Raw genomic sequence first — 13,445 nt, 5'->3', positions numbered from 1 at the left:
CAGCAGCGAGGCCCCGAGCCACCGGGCCGCCTGCGCTCCTGTGGCATTCTGAGGGCGCTGCTGGGGCTGCCGGGGAGGGGTCAGAATAAAGGAGCAAAAAGGTGAAAACGGCAGCAAAACTTTAAGACACTGAGGTTGAAACAGGCAGGATTGAAGCGCAATGGGGCAGGAAGCAAAGGGCAGACGGGTGACGTTTAGGAGAAAGAGCCGAAGGAGGGGCTGCAAGGGCAGCTTCCGCCAGCAAAGTGGATGACAGGGACGATGACGGTTTAATTATTTTTAATTAAATAATTAAAAATACAGAGCAGCAGGTGGGCGAGCGGTTGGAGGCATGGCCCAGGGTGGCGTCTGCGGCCTCACTCAGCAGAGCCGGCGACAGCTGGTCCCACGAGCCCAGGCCGCAGCCTCTGCTGCCCGGAGCCCGTCTTCGAGGGGCCCACTGGGCAGCGCCAGGCCAGGCCCGGCTTCCTGTCACCCGCCGGCCGTGGGAGACAGCGCATCCAGCCCTGCAGGGAAGTTCCGAATTAGGCCTGAACGTGGTCTTTAAGTGGAAGTGCGTTTTTGCTCATTTTAACCTTTTCCCCCATCGTTCTAAAACTGGTCACTCTTAACAGAGAAGTTTCAAAGGACAGAGACGGGAGACTCCCGCGTTCGGCGCAGTCCAGAATCACGTGTGACTTGCGTTTTGCAATCTCCCTTTTGCTTCTTTGATGTGATATTCTGCCTTTTTCATTCATGTCCTGTCGGCCTTTTCCGTGTCACTAACGTTTTTTATGACTTTGATGGCTGAACGGTTTTCCACACTGGAATTCAGCCAGTGTCAATAATACTGGACATCGGGAGTATTTACGGCTTTGCTGTTACAAACACTGACGCAGCGGTCACATCTGTGGACAGGTCTCCGTCTGACCTTCGACCACACCCTGACTTAGTGTACGTGGTGCCCTCGGGGCCCCCGCATGTAACCGTCACTCTGCATTCTCACCAGCGTTTCTGTGCTGTCGTTAAAAGCCATTTTTAATTTAATGAATCCGAAGTAGTAACTTTAAAACAATTTGCATGGCTTGATTAATAAATAGAATGCAGTGTTTTCCCTTGAGTTAGGGGTTTTGTTACGTATTTGTTCATGGATTTTCCTCACTTATCTATTTAAAGGTCTTAGAATTCTTATTAATTTATATACATTCTTTATATACTAAGGATGTGAACCCTTTGTCATACTGGCACCTTTTTTAAAAAACTACTTTTTTATGTAACATTTTAATTTCTGTATTTCCCTCCTACTCCTTTTTGGTTTAGAAAACTTCTATACATCTAAAAGATAAAGTAGATATTACCGTGGAAGTTGTTTAACACACAGTATGGCCAGCATTTTAGTGGAGTAGCATTAGTTTTCATCACTGTAGAAACGTAATGTAAAGCACAGTATCATCCGCGTTAAGAACTCAGGGACCCTACATAGTGAAATGAAGAAGGCGACCCAGGGCGAGTTGGCACCTGTGGTCTCGTCCCGCACGGGTCACAGCGCTCAGGGGCGAGCCAGTTCTTACTTTCCTGGGGTGGGGCAGGCCCAGCCTCACGGGCTCGTCAATGCCACCTCTCAGCCACACTGTCCCTGTCCCGCCAGACGAGGTGTTCAGAGGGCAGGAGCCGGGCCGAGCAGCGGGCAGGTCCGTCTCCGCGGCCGACGTCGTCCTGTACGGAGTGAACCTCATCCTGCCCCTGATGTCACAGGACCTCCTAAAGGTAATGGGGGGAAGGGGGTGTGGACCTCAACTGTCCGTGCTCAAGGCTCAGAGACAGTCCAGGCAAGGGTGCGCGTGGCTCAGCTGATGAGTGCATGCGGAGGTGACCGCGTGCCTCGCTGTCACCGTCATTCTCGTGTGTCTGCAGCCCGGGGCGCAGGCCCTCGCCCTGTCCTGCCCGAGTCCTGCAGTCACAATACAGCTACGGCAGGAAAGAGGCTCTTTAGGAGCCGGGGTCTGGGATTGGCAGTTTGATTTCCTTCTCAGTGGTCACCAAGCAGCCAAACCGAGCTAGATGTTTGCGCGCACGCGCCCCTCTGGTAGGTTCTGGACCCTTGGCTGAGGCCGAGGGTCGCGCGGTGGAAGGAGTTCACAGTTGCTCCCCGTAGAAACGGTGGCGGGAAGCCAGGACTCACGCAGCGTCTCAGGGTCGTGCCTTCTGGCTGCGTGCGCCTTGGTGTCAGCGGTCAGTGCCGGGGCAGTGGTGGCGATAAAGCTGGCTTGCTCATGTTCACGGATGCCAGAGAAGGTGCGGGTCAGAGGGGAGGGTAGCGTGTGTCTGTGCGCGCACGCAGACAGCGCGGGGCCAGTGGGCAGACCGAGCGGGCGGCGGCCAACCTTGTCTCTTGTGACAGTGTCCCAGCGGGCACGAGTTCCAGTGGACCAGAGCCCCTGACCATACGTGCCCCCAAGCTGGGGCATCAGTCAGCTCTGTAGCGATTGGCTTCAGGACTCTTGTTTTTTTTCCATCAAATAAAGCATTAAACGTTTAGACTTGTGTTTTCTTAAGCGAAGTTAAGCTGCAGACAGCCTGCTTATGACCTCAGCTGTCCAGGGCTGTCCACCGGGGGACAGGTTCGGGAGTGCGGAGGGCTGCGTGTCTGGGGCGCATAATCGGGACAGCCGGGTTCCCTTGTGTTTTTCCAGCATGCTTGACCGCAAGTAGACACGTTTGCACAAGGTTTTATTCATAGGCCATTCAATAATTTGAGATTTGGCTGCTTTGTTTACTTTTTCCAGGTAAACACAAAATTATTAGGAATTGATTGTAGCTTTTATTGACTATTCAGAAGATAATGTTTTCTATGTGTTATCTTCATGTTCTCTTTGTTGTGGCTTAATTTTACGTTTAATTAGGGCTTCACGTTTCCTATATCTTTATATGTATTTCAAAAACCACGTAGAAGCTTGTCTGTTATTACTTTATTTCATTAACGAAAATAGAACATACTAATAAGCACCTAAACGTTTAACTTTAATTTTTCAGTTTCCCACCCTTTGTAATCAATACTACAAGTTAATTACATTCATCTGTGAGATTTTTCCTGAGAAAATACCGCAGCTGCCTGAAGATCTCTTTAAAAGTCTGATGTACTCGCTGGAACTGGGAATGACCTCATATCCTTTAAACGAGCATCGTTGTCACCTGTCACTGGGGGGGGGGCAAGCTCTTACTTGCAGAAAAGTTTTTATAATTTGTATTTACACGTTTTTCTTTGTGGTTCCGTGTTCTTTCTCTAAAGAGCTGCCGTCCCTGTGACCACCCTAGTCCTGCGGTCGTTAGCTCGTCTCCTCTCACTCTCTGTTCATAGCTCTCAGGGGGTCTGGCCCTGGGTCCCAAGTTGCTCCTTCATCAGGTGTCCAGTTCGTAATGCCCTGGGCTCTTGCCGAGCGTCTGCCTCATCCCGTAGTGGAGAGCGATGGGGCCTCCTGTTGGACGTGTGTGGTGACTGGAACCCACATGTGTGCATGCGGCCCCCAGATGCCCTGGGGCCAGCTCTGCGCCCCGGGGCCTCCCCCACATGCGGACTCGCTCGCTTCTCTGTGCCCCCTCCTGGGGGCGCACCCTTCGTCGTAGCCAGGCGTCCCCTGCGGTTGGTTCTTTGACCCTCGTGATCAGGATGAGTTCGGAGGTTTGCCAGCTGTGCCTGGAGGCTCTGACGCCACTGGCCGAGCAGTGCGCCAAAGCCCAGGAGACGGACTCACCGCTGTTCCTGGCGACGCGACACTTTCTGAAGGTAGGCAGTGCGTGCGGCCAGGCCACCTGCCCTGCTCGGATGGGCGGTCACGTTTGTCTCCCTCGGATGAGATGCTCACCTCGTTCAGATGAGGAAGTGACCGCCTTGTGTCTGCCGTGCCCTTGGGTCCACCTTCTGGACAGTTCTCCAGCTCCATCTCGTGCTCCTGAGAACTGATGTGGGTGGTGCCTCTCACGGGGATGTGACGAAGCCACCACAGCAAGCAGTAACCCTGCACCTCGACCTTGGACTTGAGAAACGTTTTCCTTGACTCTCCGATTCGTTTGATGAGAAAGGGCACCACGCTCCCCTTTGTCTTTGCGGAACGTGGCGTGGGGGGCTGCGTGTCCTTACTGGGGTCCCCTGTGCTTTCAGCTGGTGTTTGACATGCTGGTTCTGCAGAAGCACAACACGGAGATGACGACCGCGGCCGGCGAGGCCTTCTACACGCTGGTGTGCCTGCATCAGGTACCGCTCGTCCCTCCGGCCCGGCGCGCTGCCTGTTCGCAGTGCGCGTCCGACGGGCGAGGCCGGGTCGTCGGGATCCGTTTTCCCTTCCGTGCCGTGAACCGTCCTTGGCCCTAGAGCGTGTTGTGCCCTGGCACAGCCGTGGCGTGGGAGGACGGGGGGCGCGTGCTTTCCGTCCTTGGGCGTCCCGGCGGGGTGGAGGGGAGCAGGTGCCCGTCGGGTGTATGGGAAGAGTCACAGTTGGTCCCCACCTGCCTCAGTTTCCCGGAACCCACTCCACACACTTCCCAGCATGCCCAGGCGACCGGCAGGAGAAGCCTTGACTTTGTTTGGAGCATAGAGGCCATGGCATTTGCTGTGACTGGTGCTCAGGGTTTTATTTCTCTTTCAAAACCAGATAGGACTTGGGGGCCGTGTGCCCCCACGCTGCAGGTGCGCGTGATGCCACTTCCCGAGGTGGTGCCGTCGCGGTCAGGGGACTTTCTCTGTCGTTTGGCTCTGCTTGCTCGCCAGGAAGATGGGCTTCTTGTTCCTACATGTGCGAGCTGTTCCACCTGGTCGCCTTTGCAGAAGCATAGTCACATGTGACTATGCAGGGCCTAGGGTGGGCAGGAGTGGTGTCCTGCTGGGTTGGCCTAGAGGCGAGGCCCTTGCTGTGAGCAGGGAAGTGGGCTCAGTTTATTTTTGTCCCCGTGAACAGGCCTGTCTGTCGGGGGCAGTTACGGCAGCCACTCCGGCTCCATGCCTGTTGGGGGGGTGCATCTGCTCCTCTCTTTTCCTAATGTAGGGAGCGTTCGGCTTCACCGTTTTGGTCTGTGGTGATGTCCCGAAGAGCTAGCGAGAAATAGCGGCAGGCCAGCTTTCTTGACAGAGCTCCGCTTTGAAAGCTCCCGCTGAGTTTCCCTGGCCCCACACCCACCTCTCTGTCGAAGGCTTCGTTATGGGGGCACTGGAAATGGGAGAGCTACACACGCACACGCCATGCACACGCCATGCATGCGCACGCACGCACACAGGTGTGCACACGCTCCTCCTGCACTTGTCCCAGAGCTACGGACCCGGCGCCGCCGAGAAGCCGCACATGCAGACCCTCGGGTGGCCCGGCCCGCTCTGAGGAAGGGCCGCAGCACAGCCCCGCTGCCCACGGCTGTGAGGACACAGCAGCTGTGGGAACCTCTGGGAGGCGGCTGAGTCAGCTGGCGACTCGCGTTATGCACAGAATGCGGTGCAAACACGCGGAACGTGGGTCGAAGGCGCAGGGCAGGCAGCGCGGCAGGAAGGGTGACGCACGGCTCAGGAGCCCGGCGGCCTGGGTGCGTGCCCCAGGCGCGTGGCCGCAGCTGTCTCCCGTGCTCTCGGTGCTTGTGTGTGGGGCGGTCATGACAGGTGACAGAGCAGGGCCTAGAGGAGCGTGCACTCCGGCGAGTCTGGGCTGTCAGAGGGCCATCGGCCCCTGCCTCTCAGTGCCCGGCCCGGGGTGCTCGGCACCGCTTCTCACGTACACCATCTCTTCCCGCCAGGCCGAGTACACGGAACTGGTCGAGACCTTACTGTCCAGCCAGCAGGACCCCGTCATTTACCAGAGATTAGCAGACGCTTTCAACACGCTCACTGCCAGCAGCACGCCCCCCACGCTGGACCGGAAGCAGAAGGTGGCCTTCCTGAAGAGTCTAGAAGAGCTGATGGCCAATGTCGGCGGCCTTCTTTGTGTAAAATAAAGACCACGCTATGCCTGACTCAGACCCTTTCTGCACAGTGCACTGAATTGCTAAGAGGTGACTTGAGTCTTGTCCTGTCCTCGGTTCCTTGGCCACTTGGGGTTTTGCAGAGCCTGGCAGTTTGATGTGTAACGCGCGGGACAGGAGCGGGCGTTCTTGAACCAGCGTCTGCTGCTGGTGTCAGCCACCACGGGTCACCTGTCTGTAGGGCTTGAGTGGTGATGTGACGTTTTCAGAATGCAATTCCGTGTTCGTGCAAACAGATGTGGCACCGTGAAAGCCGAGCCGGTGCCTCTGCCTCCTGATCAAACGTTAGGTGGCCAGCCAAAGTTTAGAGTTTTTGTCACGGAGTGTTAGGTGGCTGTGCGCCCGGCCATGCTTCGCAGACCACCTGTGACGCCGAGGAGCTGGGCCCGACTGCACCCTCAGAGTCAGAATCTGTCTGCGGGCCCTGGATCCTTCGTTTTCACAGGCTCCTCCCCTGTGTCACCCCCAAAGTTGTGAATCAATGCAAAAGACGTGGACAGCGCTCGTGGTCTTGTGCTTTCACGCTTCCCTCCGCTGCTGGCCTGGCGAGTCCGGCAGGAAAGGGACGTCGGTGGGTCTCAGGAGCCCCGGCGCACACTCGCGCTCACGCTGGCACATCACCTGGTGTCGCGGCTTCTGTGTGGCGCTGGTCTCCGGCGAAACTGCCACCAGATTTCGCAGAGGAAAATACGTGTGTGTTTTGTTCCATAAAAAGAACTTAGGAACCGTAGCCATTTCATTGCCTTAATTTTGAGAGCGTACAAAGGAAGAGCCTGGTCTTGGTAAGGAATCCGGCGTGACCCTCCGGAGCTGGTCGGTGCTGGCACCGTGGGCCCGGCGGCCCATTGCGTCCCTGGGGGTGGCGAGTGGGGTGAAGGCTCCCGCGTGCGTGGTCTGACTCTGAATGTCCCCCAGCGTGGCCACGGCGCACGCTGTGCTCTGGTGGCTTGCTTAAGCAATAACTCTGGAAGGCTGGGAGCGATGCTTCCGCAGACTGCTCCAGGCGTCGGGGCAGTGATCGCGCTGGAGCGGGGATTTCCTCGTCTCACAGGACCCGGCAAATTCAGTCTAAAAGGTAAAGAATCCCACTTCAGACCCTCCGGTTTGCTTTTCCCGATCAGGACGTTTGCACTGCTGCCGAGTCCCCTTAAATCATGGAGACGAGAGAGCCAGTTTATAAACCGCAGGACGTGGAAGCGCCACTGCCGTGTGCAGCCACAGGCGCACGCCTGCCGAGCCGCGACACTGGTGCGCCTGGCCCCCCTCGGGCTGCGGTGTCACCACCTGGCACGCACGGACTCGGAATGGCACCCGCCTTGCGCGTGGCGTCACACCGGGGACATGGAGCCCGGAGCTGCGACTTGGGGGTGATGCTCGTGATCCGACCACCGCGGAGTAACAACCGAGGTGGAGCCAGGCCGCCGGGGGAAACGGCGTCCCTCCCCAGAGCTGCTGAAACGCTGCGCGTGTGTCCAGGTGTCCTCTTTTGCTCCCTGAGAGGCCGTGGAGGCGCGCGCAGCGGGAGCGCCGTTTGCCTTGCGTGCGGTGTCCTCGGGGCCCAGCCCCGGGCGGTCTCGGCAGCCGTGAGCCTCGCGCGTCTGTGGGCCGGGGCCACTGAGACACGGCAGGCTGAGTAGGGCCACGCGCCGTGACGAAGCCATGAGCTCGTGATGAGTTGAGATAGGAAAGGGATGTCGTCGTGGACGAAAAGGCAGCTGGATCTCTGACGTCTGTGCGGACGGAAATGCGTTTGCTGAATCTGCCCACGCGCTATTCCAGTGCTGCAGCTTCGTCAGACGACTTTCGATGAAAACAAGATTAACTTCAGATTGGACCAAATAATACTTAAGATGTCACCCAAACGTTGATTAGTGGCAAACTGGGAAAAAAGCCACTGCTGGTTTTTAGGCAATGGGGACGCCACTTTCTTGCAACAGCTAGCTTCTTCAGCCGTTCGTGTGTGGATATCGGTTGAGTTTGGGTCTGTTTTGGTTCGCTTTATTTTGTCCAGTTTTACCTTTAGCTCTGTTTATTGGCTTTTCAGTTTTTTGGATTTCGTTTTAATGCTCTTGGCCCAGTAGGGCGTCAGAACACTGGCTTAACTCTAGTAAGTTGATTTTTACTATTAAAACTTGTCAAAAGAGTTTTAAAACAAAGATGTTATTTGTGCTCCCTTTTTACATGTTAAAGGGACACTTGAATATTCGATTTTTTAAAAATTGTGTTCTATGAAATTTTCATTGTTCATATATAGTAACCATTAACCTCTGGTTTTCAGTTCATTCTTTGTTTGATTTTTCTTCGTTTCCCAAGGCTCAGTCACCATGGACTTTGTACTTCCACGATCTGTATTCCCGTGACAGCGTCTGCACCTGTATGCTTGGGCTCTGCTGAAAGGCTCGGCTCCCTCTCCTGGTCTCCTGGGTGGGCGGCTGCTAGGGGGGATGAGTGCCTGGCGGTGTCCTTCTCAACGGTCGCTGGGGTCCTTCTGCCTTGCTGCCTCCTAATCTGTTGGAAAGCATGTTAACATCACCGCGTTGAGTTTTTTGTCTCGTATAAAGTATGACATTTTATGTAAAAAAGACTTTGCAGTCTTTTTCCACTAATCTTAAGAATTTAGTCTATTTTATTGTAAGCCATGTATCTAACTATATTACACTGTTCTGTTCAGATGAGACAGTTGTGACTTTCTCCCTCCACAATTTTCATTTCAGAACGCAGCAGCATCTCTGTAAGTCCCGCCATCAGCATTAGCGTTCTTACTGTCTTTCACCAAAAACGTCAAGTCTGCATTTCTGATCCCACCGTATTTTCCACTTCTGTTAATACCTGTAAGAACCCCTCAGGTATCCAAGGGAACCAGCTGCCGACTTGCAGGATTTCAGGTCCGAGTGTCCTGGTAGTGTGCGGTGTCTGTCGGACCTTTACGACACCGTTTTTGTCTGTTACGATTTCACGTGTTTCTGTTGGCCACCACTCGCGTTAGAGGTGGTTGTCATAAGGCCTTACTAAATTAGCTGTCTGACGGGTAATTTTCATTATTGCTTTCTGAATAAAATACTGTCAAGGCAGAAGGAACCTCAGTACTTCTTAGGGTTTTGTTTTTTTTTCTTAAGCAGAGAACAAGTAACTGATTTGGATCTGTAAGTTCTTCTACAAAACAACATAGCTGATTTGAGGATGTAATGTTTTAGATTATTTTAAAATGCAAGCAGATTTTCTCTGACTTGGTAACTATGTTCTGAAAACTCTGCATTTACGTATTCTTAAAAAATTGATTTTCTAAAATTAAAGAAGTCCAAATTCGGAATATTGCCAAGCTCAAATTGATTTCACGAGCCACGGTTCAAGTTGAACGTCAAACATTCTAACTTAGATGTAAGATGGCGAGTATTCCTGATGGATTATCATGGGCGCTCGTGACTTATGGAGCCAAAGAACAGCTGCGGCTCAGGTCAAGGGGGATGGCTAGCAGTGGGCGCCCGTCTGCCCCAGGGGGCTGGATGCCGGGACCTGCTTTCTGGCCTCTGGCCTGGTCCAAGTCGCCGAGACTGCGCCGGTCTGAGATGCCGCGGTGGCGAGTGGGAGCATGGCGTGTGCTTCGGCCCGAGGCTCACGCCGCACACGTCTCTGTCCTCAGCTCTGGGGTGTGCCCCCCACTTGTCCCCAGGCCTCCCCAGCAGTGTACACTCTCAGGCCTCAGTGCTCCCCTAGCCCGAGACTGCGGGCCGCTGAGCTCAGGGGAGCCCCGGGGGTGTCCTCTGCCGCGTGACGGTCCACAGATCGCAGATGCTGGTGCTGTGACCCGGCGCTCTGCAGAGGAAGAAGCTCCACGTAGTGGGTTTGTGGTTTAATTGTCATACCGTGTCAGCACTGCCACCATTCAGCACGTGTAAAACATTTCAAATTTATAAATATTAAAATTTTAAACTTACACTAAGACTTTTCAGTTTTTTTAAGAGACCCGGGGACAAGCATACTGTTTTAATATTTATCTCTATTGACATTGCTAATGAAGATACAAAGTTACATTTAATTTTTCAATAGATGCTACAGTACGATTTTAGGAAATAAATCAAGGTTATGTATCGAGCCAGTTACAAGCTCTGAATATCAAGTTGATAAAATTTTATTTGTATTTTTTAAATCCATAAATGGGAGTTAAGTGTGTCTTTTCACTAAATATTTTTGTTACATTTTTGTTTCGTCCGTGTGCGATTTATTCATGGGTATTTAGACTGTTTTATGAAACTGGTTAAAACGGTGCTATTTCTTTTACTGTCATAGGACGACTGACACCGGGGACATTACTCAGTCATGAAACAATTGAAAATAAAGAACACGACACATCTGTGTAGGCGCAGATTTGCGTTACCTTCGGGGAGAACACCCAGCCCTAACACGCTATCCAAGATTCAGAAAGAAAATGTTTTGTTTACATTCGGTAATATTGAGCATATTTATTTTTGTCTCAGCTCACAGTCTCAAATAATTTTAGAATTATTAATTAAATTATTGGGACATATTTATAGTAAATATTTTTAGAGGTTTGGGTCATTCTTTTTGGAAAATTACCATTCTGCTGCGTGTCAGACAGACTTTCCCCCTTTACCTAAACTTAAATCTTGTACATATGTAGTGAAAAGTTAATTTTTTAAAGAAAATGTGTTTTGAAAACATTTTAAATTTGATTTTGCTTTGAATATTCATTGATTTATAATGGTATTTCTTAGGTTATATTGGGCTTTTAGTCCACTTCAAAGGTGGATAAAGAAAATTAAGTTTAAGAGGACTAAGCAGAGCACATACTGAGTTTTAATTTCCCCCCCTTTAAATATCGAGGGTGGGACTTTGGGCACAGGCTAATCATCTGTCATTTGAGAGAGCCACAGATGATTTTAACAGTCCCAAATAGAAAAACCTGGTATTGTTTTTTTTAAAGGACATCTCTAAAAATACAGTTAGTTTATATTGAGTGGTTTATGAATGATGATTAGACTGTCTTTTTTTTTTTTAAACATGGGATTCCAGATTGAGTTGCGTGCTTTCTTTGTAATCTCAAATGGCAGTTAATTTTACTCTTAAAACTAACTGGAAGCAGAGGGCACATTTGGTAAAATTAACGAGAAAATCTTTTGCTCGGAAATTCCACACAGCGCTAAGTGGCAGCGCACTGTCAGAATTGTAGCACATAAATCAACACTCTACTGGACTGTCCATGTATTTAAAATATGCTGATGGTTAAAATATAATAGTAGATGCTCGATAAATTCCATTACGTTTAGAGATTCTAAGAACGCGTTTCACTCCATTAGGTAGGTGTGTGCTAACACAAAGTCTAACACCTGATGGACTTCAATGGTTTTTGAACACCGTGATCTCGTCACATTAATCCAATGCGACCTTGTAGCCCTGGCCACCACCGTGGTGGTGTGGGAGAGTTCACTATAGGAACGAGAAAATTATGTGCTCATGTTATTCCTAGAACAACAAAAAATCCTTATTTCCAAAGTGAGTTTCATGTATCACTAATTCTTTGTACCTTAGCCGTCACCAAATAAATCAGAGAAATAAAACGGGTTTCTTTGCTGCGTGAAGTTAAAGGCTTTACACACATTGTGAAGCTTTAGGAGGTCTTGATCAGATCTTCATCTTACTAGTCCCCTTCTCAAAACGGGCTAGACTTCGAGGGGGCGTCTTTGCAATACACTGAGGTTAATTTGAGTAATTTGGTGATAAAGCACTTGAATGGAAGAAAAACACCTGGATCTGTGTTCTTGTAATTATAGGTAATTAGTTATTTTTTTTAAAAAAGGAGAACAGTCTAGATTCATCCTACCTTAAGACAGTGGTCCCTAACCTTTTTGGCACCAGGGACCGGTGCTCCTATGAGAATCTAAGGCCTCAGGGTCTGAGGCAGAGCTGAGGCGGTGATGCTGGCGCTGGGGAGCGGCTGCAAACACAAAGCCTCGCTGCTCGCTGCTGCTCACCTCCTGCGGCCCGTACTGTCTGTGGTTTGGGGACCCCTGCCTTAAGAGATCTTTCCAGAGTAATCCCCATTTCTTTTATGCACCATTTCCAAAGAATAGCAAGATGAACAAAAATCACGTCTGAATACACAAAAGGAACAATTCCTGAATTGAAATTGACTTGAAAATATCTTTCAAGTCCAGTGTAACGTGACAAATAATTTTCCCTTTAACACAAATCAAATTGCCTTTGATATTTTTTATGATTTGTAAAAACCATTAAATTACAATGTAAATGTTTCACCAGGAAAGTTTTAATCTTCGTGTATTACTGTGAAAGGCTGAGTTGCTCGTGGGGGTGTAACTTTGAACTTCCTGATGTCTGTGGTCAGTCCAGTTATAAAAATAACACGTTAGGTGAAGGTAACCCTTGGGTCTCACATGCTGTGAAAGCGGTTGAAACTTTGAAAGCTTAAAAAGGTCTGTTTCAAGCCAAAAATAATTTGCTTTAACAAACTTTTCTGTTAAGTTATAAACCAAGGCAGTCTTGTATGTATGGAACACTAACTACCTCTGTAAAAATATACTGCCATAAAAGTTGTTTCTTGTTTCTTGGTTCATGTTATTGATTTTAATTTGTTTTCTATTTTTTCTTTCTTGCTCCTTTGCTAAGTCTGGTTTTGAAATGTTTGGTTTAATAGACCTGTCATCAGCTCAAAGCGATCAAAGTAAAAATAAAGCATGGGTTGCTATAGACCTGGAAAGAGTATTTTAAATAGAAATTATGGCACTCCCAAAGCTGTCAACCTGTTTTATGAACTACTGAACGTTATTTTTTGGCAGCTGAGCCATTCGTTTATATTCTCGACTTATGCCAGAAAGGATTTAAAGCATTTCAGCGGAATGTATAAAACTGGGCACGATAATGAAACTGGTACAGGAAACGAAGGAAGGTGGGAACGTAATATGGGCTGGTTGCCTCGGGGAATGGAAAATAAACACATCACTTACAGTTTGGTGGCTGCCCGGGTGGGAGGGGGCTCTCCTTTTAATTAAAGTGCCTGTTCTGTGTCAGTACTTTGCTAGTTGCTTAACACGTGTGGAAGAAAGCCCTCGACGCTGAGAGCTTTGACGAGTGGCAGCAAATCAGCTCGCCAAAGCCCTACGTTGGGGGTCACTTTCACAGCGTTGGCTGATAATTATGCGCTGGCTTTATTTCGGCGTGAGGACGGCGTCTGCTCGGCAATCGGGTCTCGCATTCTTTGCAGCCAGCCCCCAAATGAAGGGTGCGGGCGGCCGCACTTCCAGTAACCACGTGGTGTGGGGCGCAGAGCGCACCGAGGAGTCTGATGACTGCAGGGTTCAGAGTTTTTTCCAGTCCCATCCATACAAGGCCCCATTACTTTGACAGCAGGTCTCCCGCAACGCGTCTAGCCTGAGGGGACCCAGTGAAAACCAAGTTTGCAACGCCGCCTTGGAGGCGCGGACGCGAGCAGCTCT

At 50.6% G+C, this 13,445-nt stretch overlaps 1 protein-coding gene across 1 annotated transcript in view; it reads left to right on the top strand.

The window, feature by feature from the left end:
- The window catches only part of XPO4 (exportin 4), a 67,148-nt gene extending 54,602 nt beyond the window's left edge, over positions 1–12,546 (top strand). The window contains 5 exon segments of the mRNA XM_006904814.3: positions 1,628–1,746; positions 3,013–3,143; positions 3,646–3,763; positions 4,139–4,231; positions 5,752–12,546. Of these exon segments, the coding sequence (XP_006904876.1) occupies positions 1,628–1,746; positions 3,013–3,143; positions 3,646–3,763; positions 4,139–4,231; positions 5,752–5,949 (659 nt within the window). The 3' untranslated portion in view covers positions 5,950–12,546.
- Positions 12,547–13,445: the final 899 nt, after the last annotated feature.

Source organism: Pteropus alecto, unplaced genomic scaffold, assembly GCF_000325575.1.
Source record: "Pteropus alecto unplaced genomic scaffold, ASM32557v1 scaffold80, whole genome shotgun sequence".
Lineage (NCBI taxonomy): Eukaryota > Metazoa > Chordata > Mammalia > Chiroptera > Pteropodidae > Pteropus > Pteropus alecto.
The sequence above is the reverse complement of the archived record's forward strand: the minus strand, read 5'-3'. Positions and strand labels throughout refer to the sequence as shown.